General features: G+C 35.9%; 1 protein-coding gene across 15 annotated transcripts in view; it reads right to left on the bottom strand.

Annotated features, from left to right (window-relative positions):
* DMD (dystrophin) overlaps positions 1-16,278 on the bottom strand; it is a 2,269,491-nt gene that overhangs the window by 713,947 nt on the left and 1,539,266 nt on the right. For all 15 annotated transcript variants that reach the window (XM_050777140.1, XM_050777144.1, XM_050777148.1 and 12 more), the window contains one exon: positions 2,881-2,989. In XM_050777140.1, coding sequence (XP_050633097.1) covers positions 2,881-2,989 — 109 coding nt within the window. The remainder of the gene's footprint in view (positions 1-2,880; positions 2,990-16,278) is intronic.

Raw genomic sequence — 16,278 nt, forward strand, 5'->3', positions numbered from 1 at the left:
AAATAATAAACATACACAAGAAGCATAATACAAATTAGATTTTCTTTTTTTATATTGCATTTATATCTGATTAACCTCCTGCAAGTCAGGAAGTCAGGAATAGAAACAATTCTTTATTCTGATATTTGAACCACCACAGTAAAGAAAAAAGAAAAGCCTTATTTTAATAAAAGCTGCTCTGGATCTAAATGACTACCTGTTGATTTTTTTCATTCAACATTTGTGTATTTAACATCTTGACTTTATGCCCAGATCTGTTTCAGTGTGCTAAAGAGGATGAAAAGCACCTGCTTTTGAGAAAAATTCCTCTTTCTCTTACTTCTTTTTTAGCTACTACCACAACTCTGCCAGCTGTCACCAATAGCTTTGAGCTGAGGGCATTCCCAGACTCTCCACACTGGCAGCAATGTGGAGGGCGTAGGAGAAGACAAGAGTGGTAGGGGGTGTTGAGACCCTCGTGTTGGGGAGAAGGAAGTAGGGCAGTGCTATGAAAGATGAATATCTCTCATGGCTTCCATCACACTTCCCCTGACCCGCTCCTCTAGTTTTACTGATCTCCTTAATATTCTGCCATCTTGTTCCTACTTCAGTATCATTGCTCAGTCTTTTCTTTCCCTGCCTGTAATAATTTTCCCAGAGATACACCAGGCTCACTTCCTCACTTACATCAGTTTTCTGATGTTCTCTTAATAGACAAGCTTCCCTGACCACACGATAGACAATAATACCCTCATGATGTCTCCCTGCTTAGTTGTTCTCTGTAATGGTGTTTCTCAAACGTCAATGTGCACAGGATTCACTTGGGGATTCTATTAAAATGCAGATTGTGATTCAGTGGGTCTAGGATAGGGGCCTCAGATTCTACATGTCTAACAAATACCACTGACATCAATCTGTAGACTACACTCTACAGTACTTACAATTATTGAGACAGTATATATTTTCTTCATTAGTTTATTACATATATTACATAAAACATATATTACAATAAAACATATATTGTAATATATGTTTTATGAAAGGAGGGACTTATCTTATTCTATGCTGTACTCGCAGCACCAGTATGATGCTCAACACATGGAAGTTAATAAATATTTATTAAGTGGATGAATTATATATGTTGCTGGAAATCAAAACTGGAACTTTGAATGTCTTTTTCTTATAAACATTATTGTTACATTTAGATAAAATACACATTAAATGAATTTCAGTGCCCTGGTTTTGGAGCCTTCCTACCATGTGTAAAGTGGCTTATATGGGACATAAACCCATAAGTTCAGAGTTTAACAAACTTATAAAGAATCGTTGGAACATAATCTCTTCATAGAGTTTATGTCTGAGTCTGAGGCTGAACATGTCAGGGACAGCCAGAAAACAGACACCAATAAATGATAATATAGGAACAAACTATGCATATTCGCTGAGGGAACCAAAAATTAGAGCTCATAAAAAGAAATAAACCTGACATAGTTAGTTGAATATAACCCTGATATAGCAATTTTAGTGTCCCAGATTGACAAAAAGAAAAAAAAAACAAACAAAACCATAATGCTTGCATATCTTTTCAAGTCTCCAAAGTCGTTAAATCTAACTCTGATGACTTCTGAGAAATCCCAGGGGACACATGAGATGCACTGTCCTCAGATTGTAGGGCTTCTTTTAATCCAAGCACTATGCCTTCTAATGAATTATGATTGTGCTACCCCAGCTGTGATTCTTCCAGTTCAGTATTTTTCTACTTGACATAAAATAAAAATCAACTTTACCTGAAGAACCAGTCACCATGCTTTAATGCTTCAATCATTTGATCTTTGAAAAGTAGACAAGGCAAAACAAAACAAAACAAAACAAAACAAAACAAAACAAAACAAAACAAAAAAAACACCCAAAGATGTTTTTAGTTCTGCCTAATTATAGAATGGTACAGCAAAGAAGTTTTCTGGCTTTTTTCCCCTGAGAGTCAAAGCCAGCATTAACATTGCCATGAGAATATATGAATACCTTCTATCAACAACTGAATAGGAAGGAAAATAAAATAGACTGAAAATATGCAGTGAAAACAAAAGTTAAAACTACAGCTAAATGAAGAAATATTCCTCCCCCAAGTCAGCTTGTGGTCCTCACAATCCATTTTTCTTTTACTTGAACTAAAAATGGAAGAGCTCTTAAATTGTTTGCAAATGGGACAGGGAGAGGTGCTAGTAGGACTGTGTGTGTTTCTGTGGTTTCTATGATTCTTTTAGCCATATTTGAAGAATATTGTCTAAATGATATAGGATTTGTTGAGATGGCATCTTCATGTAGTGTTAGTGGATAATCTGGCAGTTCACCCTGAGTCTCTCTTCAGGGACAATGCACACATCCTTGGATGCTAGGAATATTGGTTGTTAAGGGTGTTTCTTACTAAGAATTGCCTTCGGCCTCAGAAAACTTGTCCAAGTTGTCCTTCCACTGTCAGGCAGCAGCCAGCCCATGGCCAATGGCTGGCTGGATCAGAAATACAAAGTCCAGGCCCACTGCCTGTAATTCAGGACAGCTCTGCAGAGCCAGCCCAGATGTAGGGCTCCTGTGAGACTGGCTTAGGCCTCTGTTGCAGCCAACTCATGTTTCAGACTCTCCCACAATCTCCCTGGTACTCTTCTCTTCCTTATGGGTGTATCTCCAGAGAACACTCCCCATATCCCATTGTCATACAACATTTTGAATCAGAGTCAATTTCCAAGGAATGTACTCTAAGACTTTTTGCATAGTCAACAACACAAAGCTTTATCTCTATCTTCAGAATTGAAACAAATTTTCTCTCTCACCCAGACATCACTTCATAGTTGTGCTTTTGAATAAATAGCTAAAGCCAAAGAGAATGGGATCCAGTATACTTACAGGCTCCAACAGTGGTCAGTCCAGGAGCTAGGTCAGGCTGCTTTGCCCTCAGCTCTTGAAGTAAATGGTTTACCGTCTTCCACTCAGAGCTCAGGTCTTCTAATTTCCTCTTTAATAGAAAAGCATACACATTACTTATTCGATTAACACTCTGAAGATAACTTAATTCATGAACATCTTAATTCATTTGGTGAATATATTATTGAATTTCTATTATATTTTACTTCTAAATTAACTTTAGTGGGTAGAATTTTTTTAAAGGAATTATAATTATTTTAGCCAACCACCCTACAAATATTTATCGATTGCTCCATATAAACTCTCCAGGCATAATTTTATTAAAAGGAAGTAGAGTGCAAACATTAATGAAAACAAACCAACAAAAAACAGTTCCCTCTCAGCAACTGGCTTAATTCTTGAAGAGTATCTATTGTGGTTGCATACTAAAATTATCCAGATAAATTGAGAAAAATCCTAATGTACTGGCTCACTCCCGGTCAATTATATCAGAACCTCTTAAAGGGAGGGGCTGCAGTGGACATGGGAAGATGCTACTTAGAGCCCCCCTTCAAGGAAAGACTCTTGTTCTAGATGATGGAAATGATGTCACTAGACATTCTTCAGCTGTCAGTCCCTTCAGGGACTGCCTGAGCTGCAGAGAGCTGCCTTGTCCAAGGTCATGCCTTTTCCCCGGCAGCCCTCATTCAGTGACTGATCAATGTGAAGGTATAAAGGCCTGACTAATTTGGCTTAAAGCAGGACACGTTTGAAGAGGTATTTCAGCTGCAGAGCTCTCCGTGGCATAAGCCAAGCCTGTATTTGGCCAGTGGTGTGCTGGTAGATGTATATCAACTGGATCTCTGATCTCAGGGTGTTTAAAAACACCTTGTTTTTAGTGTTTGCCAATTTCTGTGGTGTAAATATTCCCACCACGGTTAAATTTAAATTACCAAGAAGATAACATCAAGTGCCTCAAAAAATGCCTGGCAATATAACAGTAGGCCATCCTGAGCTGGTTCCACCTCACTGGTTCAGCTAGCTATACGAGAAGTTATAGCCAGTAGAATGTGAGCAGAAGTGTTTGTCAGTTTGGGGCTGAGGCTTTGAAAAATTTAGTGAGGTTTCTACCTTTTTTTTCCTTTCCATTGTTGGAAGCAGAAGACTCTTGGGTCCTACAGCAAATCTTTACAACTTACTGGGGAGAGAATTAAGTCCTAATGCCCTAGAGCAGTTGTTCTAATACTTTAGGATCAACAGAATCACCTGGAGGCCTTGCTAATTGCTGCAGAGCAGCCCCAGAGTTCTGGATTTAGTAGATACTGGGTGGAGCCCAATAATCTGCATTTTTAACAATTTTCCAGGTGATGTTGATGCTGATTGTTCATGACAAAATCCTAAGTATCTATAATACCTAATCAGTTACCTGAGCATTTAACACAGACCAGTTATGTACCATTCTTGAGAACATAACAGACCCTCAGATCATTTTCAACAGGATTTCATTCTCTTGCAAAACCCTAGCAAAGAAAAGCTACCAAGGGAATGGCACGCAGAGGAAGAAGATGAACAGGACCTAGGTTTCTGCAATAACATATGTAAGCAAGAGAAAAACTCCTATTGTGTTAAGCCACTGAAATATTTAGTTCATTACAAGCAGCAATACCTTGCCAGTATAGTAGCGCTAGTCACAAAAGCTTTACCAGTGCCTATAAGAGATAATAGCTGCATTTTTATATCACTGTACGTTCTTATGCTTATGTTATAAGGAATATAAATAACTTTATTGATGTTGGGTTTGCTTAAAATAAATATATTAGCAGAAATTGCATTTCTAGTCTGAAGAATCAGAGTTGGAAAAGAGCCAGAAATTACAAACTCTTTAAAGTAAATAGGAATGGCAATGAACCCAACCTAACCGGAATGTTTTATACACACATTGTAGTTTAATGCTAATCATTAATTTAATGCTAATCATTTCAATGAAACCATTAATTTATTTATTCCAGAAAAAAAATTGTTCAGGTGCTCCTCAGTGCCAGACTTTGTGCCAGTTACTAAGTTCACAAAACTGAAGTTAGTAACCTCTAAGCATTCACAGGCATGTAAGTAAATTAGAACAGAGATTTTAGGAAAAAATAATGATTTCAACAAGACACCTTGGGGGAACACTGTAACTCAGCCTGGAGAGGTCAATAGGTTACCCACAAAAGCTAACATTTGAACTGATTTTGAAAGATAACTAAGAAGTTTTCAGAAGGGGCCATTCAAGTGCCAGGTGGAGAAAGGGCATTTCAGACAGAAGGAAAACCACGTGCAAAATGGCAAGAGGTATTGAGCCTTAAAAAAAAAAAAAAAAGCAGTGTGTCCTGGCTATCTAGACTACAGTATTTATAAGTAATGATACAGAGCTGCAATAAGGCAATTTATTAAGGCCTTGTAATGTGGGGTTATCAGATTCTCTTCTAAGACCACAGAGTAGATGGAAGTGTTTAGAGAAGTAGAGCAATATGATACGATTCGTGTTTTGCATTGTGGAGGCTTTATCAGAAGGGTGCAGAGATGTGAGTTGCAAGGCTAACATGGTAATTGGAGTGGGAAGTGGTCCGCTGGACTGAAGGCTTTGGCCATACAGAAAAAGGTAAAGGTGTAGAGGGGTGTGTGTGTGTTTATTTTCTTGCCTTTGATAGTTGAGATTTTGAGCTGGTAAACGACGAAGAAAAACTTTCCATCAAATTGTTTCTTCCAGTTGTGGGATATGAGGTTTCTCTTCAAATAATCTGATCAATCTTTTATTCTTTAATTCATAGTACACCCCCCCACACACACACTTTTTCTCCTTTTTCCTTTTTGCCTTTGTTAGATGCCCAGGCACGCCTCAGTACCAAGTGTTATCAGTACCAGCTCACATTCATTTACTTATCTGGAAAGAGGACTAACTTTCTAGCTCATTACAGATACCCCTTCCCCTTCCTCTCCACTTGGTTTTACGTGCCCACCCTATCTTAAACAGTCAAATGTTTAGCCAACCGGGATTAGTTTAGATTGTATGACCCGACCCCGGCCAATGGGGAAAGGGTACAGGACTTGCATCAGGAATAAAGGCTCTCGTGCCCCTTTGTTCAGGTGTGTTCTCATGGCAACTGGCCAAGGAGGCACCCCTCTGCGCAGAAGTAAAATTGCTTTGCTAAGAATCCTTTGTTTGAGTGTTCAATTTCCTTAGGATTTTGAGCCTTATTCCTAAAACAGTCTACCCTGTCAGTATGTGTCTTTCCAGTCAAGACTACATGCCCTTTGCAAGGCAGGACTGAGTCTTCTATGCCTTGTATGGTATTTTCTTTATATCCAATCCAGTGCTTCCTAATAAGAGGAGTTCAGTAAATATTTCTGAATTGAATAAAATTAAATAAAAATGGCTACTTGAATAAAGGAAAAGAGAAAGAGATAAATGAGTTTCTTTTTCCCCAACTTGACTTCAATGTGAACTACACACCATGAATGACTGTATGTGTGTGTGTGTGTATGTGTATATGTGTGTGTGTGTATATATATATATATATATATATATATATATATATATATATATATGGTACTTGAGGGAGCCTATGTAGGTTTTCCAGGTGTGCAATCATTTTATTAGGCTTATTTTTTTCTTTTGAGACAGGGTCTCGCTCTGTCACCCAGGCTGGAGAGCAGTGTCAAGATCTTGGCTCACTGCAGCCTTGACTTCCTAGGCAATCCTCCCACCTCAGCCTCCTGAGTAGCTGGGACTACAGGTGCATGCCACCCTGCCTGGATATATATATTTTTGCATTTTTATGTAGAGATGGGGTTTTGTCATGTTGCCCAGGCTGGTCTCAAACTCCTGGACTCAAGCAATCTGCCCATCCCAGCCTCCCAAAGTGCTGGAATTACAGGTGTGAGCCACCACGCCCAGCCTTATTAGGTTTTTATAAATCCTGAACCAAACTGTATTTAAAAAGTAATCTCACAGACTAGAGTCACAAATTCAGGTCCCTATAGGGACCAGGTTGTAACAAAGGGAAGAATAAGCCTTGTCTAAAACAGAGAGCTATAACTTCAGATGTGGCTGCTGACTGCCAACAGAAAAGTGGGCATAAAAAGCAAAAAACAGAAAAACAAACAAAAAACCTGGCTGATCATATTCCCTCATCAGTGTATACCGGAGAACTTTCTCTCACATTCTTAAGGTCATAAGGAAGTACAAGAAAGTTTGTTGCTGCATTGTGGGGAATTGAGGACAACATGGGTGTGTATGTGAAAGACATGGATAAGGGTATATGTAGAGCAATGTGGATGGATTTTTTTATTTTTTTGAGATGGAGTTTTACTGTTGTTGCCCTGGCTGGAATGTAGTGGCGTGATCTTGGCTCACTGCAACTTTCGCCTCCTGGGTTCAAGTGATTCTCCTGCCTCAGCCTCCCGGTAGCTGGGATTACAGGCTGGCACCACCACACCTGGATAATTTTTGTATTTTGTATTTCACCATGTTGGCCAGGCTGCCTCCAACTCCTGACCTCAGGTGATCTGCCCATCTTGGCCTCCCAGTGTGCTGGGATTGCAGGCGTAAGCCACTGCGCCTGGCAGTGGATGGATCTTTAAAACACAATTATGAACGTTTGAAAAGCTAAAAAAACAAGATTTATAGTACAATGTAGCTTTTATAAATTTAAAATATACTTATAAATAATATTACATATTTTAAAAGGATAAAGCAGGAAAGAAATGGGAATAGAGATATTGTCACATTTCAGTAATTTTGCTAATTGGTTATTAAACATAACCATTAATATAAATTAAATTTTATAAATATAAAACTGTGCTAAGAACAAAACATAATATATAGTAAGAATTCATCACTTCCTAATTTAACTATCATCAGTGCTCTTGAGATTATATCTATTGTGTCTGACATCAAGTCAAATCAAGGCTTTCAATGTTTTTATCCAGAATGCATGATGTTAACATTTACTAGCATATCAATACATGTAACTTTTTTATTTATTAAAAATCAGTCTTGAACCTAAAAGCAAACAAAATATAATGCCTCTGATTAGTCAGGAAAACCACCCTTGAAAGTCATCACTCATGGAAGATATTTTTCTGTCCTGACATCAGAACCTAAACACTAAAAATTAAATATTGTAAGACACTAGTGAGTAATATATTTGATCTTCTGGTTTCCTTGTGAAGTTTCTATAACTCTACAAAGACAGAATACTAAAAGCAATGAGAAGTAACCATTCTGATAACAGAAAGTAGCAATAGGAGACAATGAACATAAAAAACTTAAAACTGAGAAATGTGGTAATTTTAGTCATTTATCAATGAAATGACAGTTCAACATGTGATGAAATCTCATCCTATGCCATTTAATTTATAGGAAATCACCTATATGTGCTGAGAGAGAGAGAAAAGGAGAGACAGTGATAGATTTGGGATTGATTTAAATACTGCTGGGGGTATGCCCATCTTTCTACTCAGTAAGCATATTGCCCCTCAGAATGAGTGGATAAAGAGAGATCAAAGTTCGTTGTTTCTACCAGTTGACTTGGGTTCCACTTTCTTCTCATGGTGTAAGTATCTCAGTGATTTGAGTTTGCTTTAATATTTAAAGGTATTTATTTATCTTACAGTCTAGCTTCTAAAAGCAAATCAACCACTTCAACTGGGTCTCAACTGAAGAAACAGTGCTTTGAATTTCATGTTCCTCATATATCACTGTATCACTAAACAGAGCAAAAATTGATGTGATAACGACATCCCTGAAAATTAAGAGAAGTTAATTTACATTGGGATTTAGAATCAGAAGTCTTGAGTTTCATTCCTAATTCACTGGTTGTATGATCCTTGGAAAATCAGATGGGTCACTAAGATTTATCATCCTTGAAACATGGATATAATACTACCACGTAACTCATAGCTTTGTTGGAGAAACTAAATGAGATATTTTATATGGTAAAAACGCTGTGAACTGGAAAGCACTATAAATTTGTTGGTCAGATATTATGCACTGTTTAATGAAGCAAAACAGAAGATATTCAAGAAAAGTTTTCATTAAAATAGTTACAATAAAAATTTTTCAGTGCTTTATGAAAGGGCTAGGTTTTAGTTACCTAGAAAATAACATGTTTGTGCATGCAATTTCTCTTTTATTAATACATAAACTCTAAACAGTCTGTCCATTTGGTCAAATATTATCTTTCCCACTCTTATCTCCAGATAGGTAAATGAGGGGTTACCATAATCTCTAATGTAGAGGTGGATTTTTAAAATTAAATGGCACTCCCATCTGTCCATTTGGTCAAATATTATCTTTCCCACTCTTATCTCCAGATAGGTAAATGAGGGGTTACTATAATCTCTAATGTAGAGGTGGATTTTTAAAATTAAATGGCACTCCCAATGTACCACAAATGTCTGAGGACGTTGCAATGGGTCAAAGGTTCAATAAGCTCAGAACTGTATAATTTCTAATCTTTTATAATTATTAGCAAATACTTATGAAATGACTACAGTTTTTGATTTAGCTAATCACAAAAACAATCTTGCTACTTTTCCAAGAATTTGGTGTACTGTAGAGTTGAAATGGATTATTTATATATTATGCAAGTTCTTTTTTGTTTTGCTTCATTTTGTTTTTCACTTCTCTGGCATTTGCCCATGTTTTCAATTCTCTCATCATTCAAGCTGTAAAATTCATCTGCATAACAGAAAAATGTTTGGCTGTAGTAACTAGTCAGGTGTTCATCATATAATAATCTTTAAGCAATGCTCAATAAAAATCTGTAAAAGGTAACATTTTGCTATACATGTTAATCATCTATAAGCAAATTTAAGGAAATCAAATATGTACTTAAGTCCCAACTTATTTAAATAGCAAATCAGTGGGATAATAGCTATCAAGTCCTATTCTTGACTACATCTCTATAATTTTAAAACTTTGAATATGCTAACTAAATTGCAGGTCCAAGGTTTTCTGCACAAGAGCTCCAAACTCAACAATCAGAGTGAATTCATGTTCCACCAAAATGGATAAACTTTGGGAGTACTTTTTTTGTAAATGGAAAAATTAGATTCATTATAGATGACTTTTGCAGCTGAGCATTATTCTCCATTGTATATACTTTGCTTGAAAATATTCATTAAATGTTAAGACAACTATATCAAACTATGAAATTTCTTCTTTATGAAGAACAGGAATTAGTTACAAGAAAAAGTGATTTCTGAATATAACTTTCCTTTTAAAATTTAAAATGGATAAATATTTAAGGTGATAGATACTGCAATCACTCTGATTTGATCATTATATATTATATGCTCGTATCAAAATATCACTTGTGGTAAAAGGACAGAAAAGGATATTCCACGCAAATAGGAACCAAAAGCAAGCAGGAATAGCTTTATATCAGACAAAACAGGCTTTAAAGCAACGATAGTAAACAAAAGATAAAGAAAGACATTGTATAATGATAAAAGGATTAGTTCCACAAGAAGATATTTACTACAATACTCAATTTATATGCATCCAACACTGGTGCTCTTAGCTTTATAAAACAATAGTACTAGACCTAAGAAATGAGATAGACAACAACGCAATAATAGTGGGGGACTTCAATACTCCACTTACAGCACTAGACAGGTCATTGAAAGAAAAACTCAACAAAGAAACAATGGACTTAAATTATGCCCTAGAACAAATGGACTTAACAGATATCTGCAGAACATTCTTCCCAACAATTGCAGAATATACATTCTTATCAGTGGATGAAACATTCTCCAAGACAGGTCATACAAGAGGCCACAAAAAAGTCTTAATAAACTTAGGAAAATCCAAATCATATCAAGTATCTTCTCAGACCACAGTGGAATAAAACTAAAAATCAACTCCAAAAGGAAAAAACTACACAAACACTTGGAAATTAAGCTCTTGAATGATTTTGGGGTTAACAATGAAATTGAGATGGAAATTAAAATATTTTTTGAAATGAATAGTGACACAATTTATTACAACCTCTGAGATACAGCAAAAACAGTGCTAAGAGGAAAGCTCATAGTGTTAAATACCTACATCAAAAATTCTGAAAGAGCACAAATTGACAACCTAATGTCACATTTCAAGGAACTAGAGAAACAAGAACAAACTAAACTCAAGGCCAGCGGAAGAGAAGAAATAACAAAGATCAAAGCAGAACTAAATGAAGTTGAAACAAAAAAATACAAAATATAAATGAAACAAAAAGCTAGTTCTTTGAAAAGATAAACAAAATTGATAGACCATTAGCAGGATTAACCAAGGAAAGAAGAGAGAAGAGTCAAATAAGCTCAAGTAGAAATGAAACTGGAAACACTACAGCCTACATCACAAAAATACAAAAGATCATTCACTACTACTATGAACACCTTTATGCACACAAACTAGAAAATCCAGAGGAAATGGATAAATTCGTGGAAACATACAACCCTCCTAGTTTAAATCAAGAAGAAACAGAAACCCTGAACACTTCGGCTGGGCGCGGTGGCTCATGTCTGTAATCCTAGCACTTTGGGAGGCTGAGGCGGGCAGATCACGAGGTCAGGAGTTTGAGACTAGCCTGGCCGACATAGTGAAACTCCGACTCTACTAAAAATACAAAAATTAGCTGGGCGTGGTGGTGAGCACCTGTAATCTCAGCTACTTGGGAGGCTGAGGCAGGAGAATTGCTTGAAACCGGAAAGTAGAGGTTGCAGTGAGCCGAGATCGTGCCACAGCACTCCAGCCTGGGCGAAAGAGCAAAACTCCGTCTCAAAAAAAAAAAAAAAAAAAAAAAAAAAGTAACCCTGAACACATCAATAATGAGCAGCCACGTTGAATCAGTAATTTAAAAATTGCCAAATAAAAGCCCAGGACCAGATGAATTCACAGCTGAATTCTACCAGACATTCAAAGAAGAATTGGTACCAATTATACTGAAACTATTTCAAAAGATAAAGAGGGAATCCTCCCTAAATCATTCTATGAAGTCAGTATCACCCTAATACCAAAACCAGAAAAGGACGTACAAAAAAGAAAGCAGCAGCACAAAAATAGCAGCAAAATTTGCAATTGTAAGATATGGAACCAACCCAAGTGTCCATCGACCAATGAATGGATAAAGAAAATGTGGTATCTATATACCATAGAATATTACTCAGACATAAAAAGGAATTTCTTTTGCAGCAACTTGAATGGAGCTGGCGGCCATTATTCCAAGTAAAGTAATTCAGGAATGGAAAACTAAATACCGTATGTTCTCCCTCATAAGTGGGAGCTAAGCTTTGAGGATACAAAGACATACAGAGTGATATAATGGACTTGGGGGACTCTAAGTGGGGAGCTTGGGAGTGAGGTAAGGGATAAAAGACTATTTATTGGGTACAATGTATACTACTCAGGTAATGGATACATAAAAAAATTTCAGAACTTGCCACTATAGAACTCATCCATGTAACCAAAAACCACCTGTACCCCCAAAACTACTGAAATTACAAAAAATAAGCAAAATATCACTTGTACCCCACATATAAATATGTACAATTATACATATATAAAATTAAATATAAAAAGTGTTTTAAGAAATTAACAGTTTCCTAAGATAGCTACAATTGTGGGTGCTTTCTTGCCTCATATTTTGGGATATTTAAAAAATATTAAATGATTTTTATGTTTTCTATCATTAAGATAAGGAAAAAAGCCTTCTAGAAATATTATTTGATGTAGAATAAGGGAAAATAATGTATTTGTTTTATACAATCATAAAAATATCATTTGTTTAAAAAAGTAAACTAGAATATAGTTTAAACTCTGAGTTTGAGATTTTCAAAATTTAAAAATATATCTTGTGTCAATGGTAGGCATGCAATTAATATCTACTGAATAAATAAAGGACTCTACCTACGGCTGTACACATACAGGCATACATTTGAATACTGTAATTGAAACATCTATGTCTCTTTGTCTGTCTTTTTAAGTGTAATTAATACAACTGAGGACAAGAGGTGAAATTCAAATCTCTAAAATGCTTCCCTAATTTCAGCACGAGCTACCGAGCATATGAGACTTTTCACTCAAATGTTTTCTCAGAAAAGAAAGTTGGCTCATATTCAAGACTACCTCTTATGTTTCAATTATTTTATTCTGAACCACAATGTTGTATATTAGCCTGAAATAACCTCAAGAGATGTGATGCTTATATAAGTACTCTGACAGAATTTGCTTAATTAAAAAGGGAGGCAAAGCAAGTTGATAAATCTTGAGCAATCATTCCTAGTGTATAGCTTCACAATCACTCGGAGACCATTGTAAACAAGTCTTTTAAAGAATTTGTTTAAAAGCCAAACAATTTAAAAAGCAAAAACAATATGTGAGTCTATTGGGAAAATTTTAAAAAATCACATCTGGCTGGGTGCGGTGGCTCACGCCTGTAATCCCAGGACTTTGGGAGGCCAAGGCAGCCGATCACCTGAGGTCGGGAGTTTGAGACCAGCTTGACCAATGTGGAGAAACCCCATCTCTACTAAAAATACAAAATTAGCTGGGCGTGGTGGCGCATGTCTGTAATCCCAGCTACCTGGGAGGCTGAGGCAGGAGAATCGTTTGAACCTGGGAGGTAGAGGTTGCGGTGAGCCGAGATCCTGCCACCGCACTCTAGCCTGGGCAACAAAAAAGCAAAACTCTGTCTCAAAAACAAACAAACAAACAAACAAAACTCATATCTATGAAAAATGAAAAAAAACAGTTGTCCTAATATTTTGTGAATGGGTATTGAAGTTTGGGATAAAAATTTCAGTTACAGCATTGAGAACGTGAAAAATGGCCCTGCTGGTAGCTGGCAGCTGGCAGCTAGCTAGGCCATGATGGTCCCAGCTGGATGTTAAAAAACACTCATAGAAATAAACTAGGCAGACACAAGGCCACCCCATGGCCGTGTTTGAAACAAGACAGAGACAAGGCCTTTCTGCTATCACAGAAATGACTCATATGAGGCATTGCTGCTCCTTTACCAATGACGTGTCTAGCCCTACTTTAATCTCATCTTCTAGATAAACACTAAGATACCTAATCACTACATTGACTCTGTTTCTTGAAAGCATCTAATCCAGAAATGGCTTCTGCTTTCTGAATTCCTCCTTAGAATCATGCAGCCAGCTGAGCTCTGTGAGAAGCTTTTTCCAACGCCCTCTTACTGACATGCCCACACTCTGTCTGAAGTGTTTTACACTCTTGCTGCAACAAGGTAAATATTCTTAATTTGTTGATTACAGGTATATTGCTAGTAATCTTGGCCAGAAGGCTTTCAGAGTATTATGTGGGGATTCAAACAGTGCCATATTACAAATAACTTAGCAAGGTGACGAGCTCTAGAATTCTAGAATATACATACGGAGCATTTGAATGAAATTGTTTCATAAAATATAAATGTGCCAGGTATTTCTAAATGAGTGTGTTATTTTATAAAATGTAAGATTAGAAATACGGAAATGCTACTCAATTAAGAAATTGAATATAATTAGAAATTTGACAATCTCATCCATATTTCTAAATGTTTATGTTTACAAGTTGCCCAAAAATCTATTGTAATTTTTTTCTCTTCTCATTGGGAAAGTGAAGCTCTCCTTAAGTTTATGCATTGGGATTAGCATTTATTCAACCTCTTATACTCCAAGACTTTTTTCAGTTGTAAAGCAAACTTATATTTTTTAAAAATAAAATGTTACTATGAATTTACTCATAAATTATTAAGTATTTCTAACATTGTTATCTTCTTTCTAGACGTCCTCTCCCAACTTGTTCTGGTGTTATTGGCATGGGAATTGTGCTCACTAAATGAGTCAGTCAAAATAGACTTGTTCATTTGAGGGGACAATTTTTATCTGTTATCTCTCTATTGATTTCTGTTGCTATAAGTGAAGTTACACCAGGTAAACGAGATTGTATGCATGACAGATGATTTATGAAATCCAAGTATTGTTTTAATGGTAATTATATTGATTTCGGCAACATTTTGACCAATGAAATACCATTCGACCTGCTATACTGTGAATAAGTCTTGAGATGCACATCTGTTGTGAGTAATATATTAAAGATTGTTAGGCAAAAAATAAACCCTAAGGAAGTTTTGAAAAATGTTAAGATGTTGATGTTGGCAGTAGAAGAAACTCATTGGAAGGAAAAAAAAAACAGCTTAATCTAGTTAATTAACAACAAAACAGCTGGGAAAATGAAACATCCCTGGTTGTGATTGACTGTAATTGAAAATGACTAATGATGCTGTCATTTTGCAGCTCATATCTGAGGAAATGATGCCTGGAAGATTATAATTGCCCTCTTGACCATTTGTCTACAGCAATTATTTTGTGTTAAAGGTTGAGATGGAACCCTTTGGCCAAACACAGAAAGGTCCTCACACCTTTTTCTGTTACATTGAAAAATAATTCAAGAGCAGTAAGTAAAATTAGGTTATGTAAGTAACATTTTTTGATAATATAAAAAGTTAGCAAAGCAAACCAGCTGGCTTCATTTTATCACTTTAGAAAGTAATCAAGACATTTAAAATTCCATTAACGCTCTCAGTTCTAATACATGGCAGGTGATGTAAGCATTGAAAGTATATGAACACATTTTTAAAAGTTAACTGAAAGTGTAGCTTTCTAACTTAAGTTAAAAATGAGTATGAATACAAGAAAATGGCGCATAAATGCTTAAGTTCAAGACAGTTAAAAATACAATTTTATAATAAAAACCAAACAACAAATGGCTTATTTCTTTTGTAGTTTATATTGTTGTTACTGATAGCAGTAGTTTTTGTTGCTTTTAAACTGCTAAATGGGGTGCTATTGAGGACCTCGTTATTACTCTATGGAAAAATGGAACACATTAAAAACTATTTCATCTATGGCATTAATGTAATACATTACACCAAAACTATAACTTTAGCAAAATTTTAAACAATTTATATAACTCATATAGTCAGTCTTCAATAATTTCTGAAGTTAAGATGAAGAAATAACATACAAATAAATAAAAGTATGTGTGTAGAGGGGGAGAGAGAGAGGGAGACAGAGAGAGAAGAGAGAGAGAGAGGGAGAGAAGGAGAGAGAGAAAAAGAGAGAGAGAGTTGAAGTGTTAAACAAAGATGGAGAGGTATTTGATCATATGATCCTAAGATTTTTCCAGTTATTTTGCAGCAGAGATTAGTACTATATATATGTCATTAGTAGTATTATTTCATAATTTTGACCTTTTATAGGAATTCCTCAAAGAAAATAAAGAAGTTGGTTAGTCAGAGATTTCCAAAAAGAAACCAGAAATATACCATCTTTGAAAATAAAAGAAATCTTAAATAAGTTGATGAAGTGAAG

The sequence above is a fragment of the Macaca thibetana genome, chromosome X, assembly GCF_024542745.1.
Source record: "Macaca thibetana thibetana isolate TM-01 chromosome X, ASM2454274v1, whole genome shotgun sequence".
NCBI classification, from domain to species: domain Eukaryota; kingdom Metazoa; phylum Chordata; class Mammalia; order Primates; family Cercopithecidae; genus Macaca; species Macaca thibetana.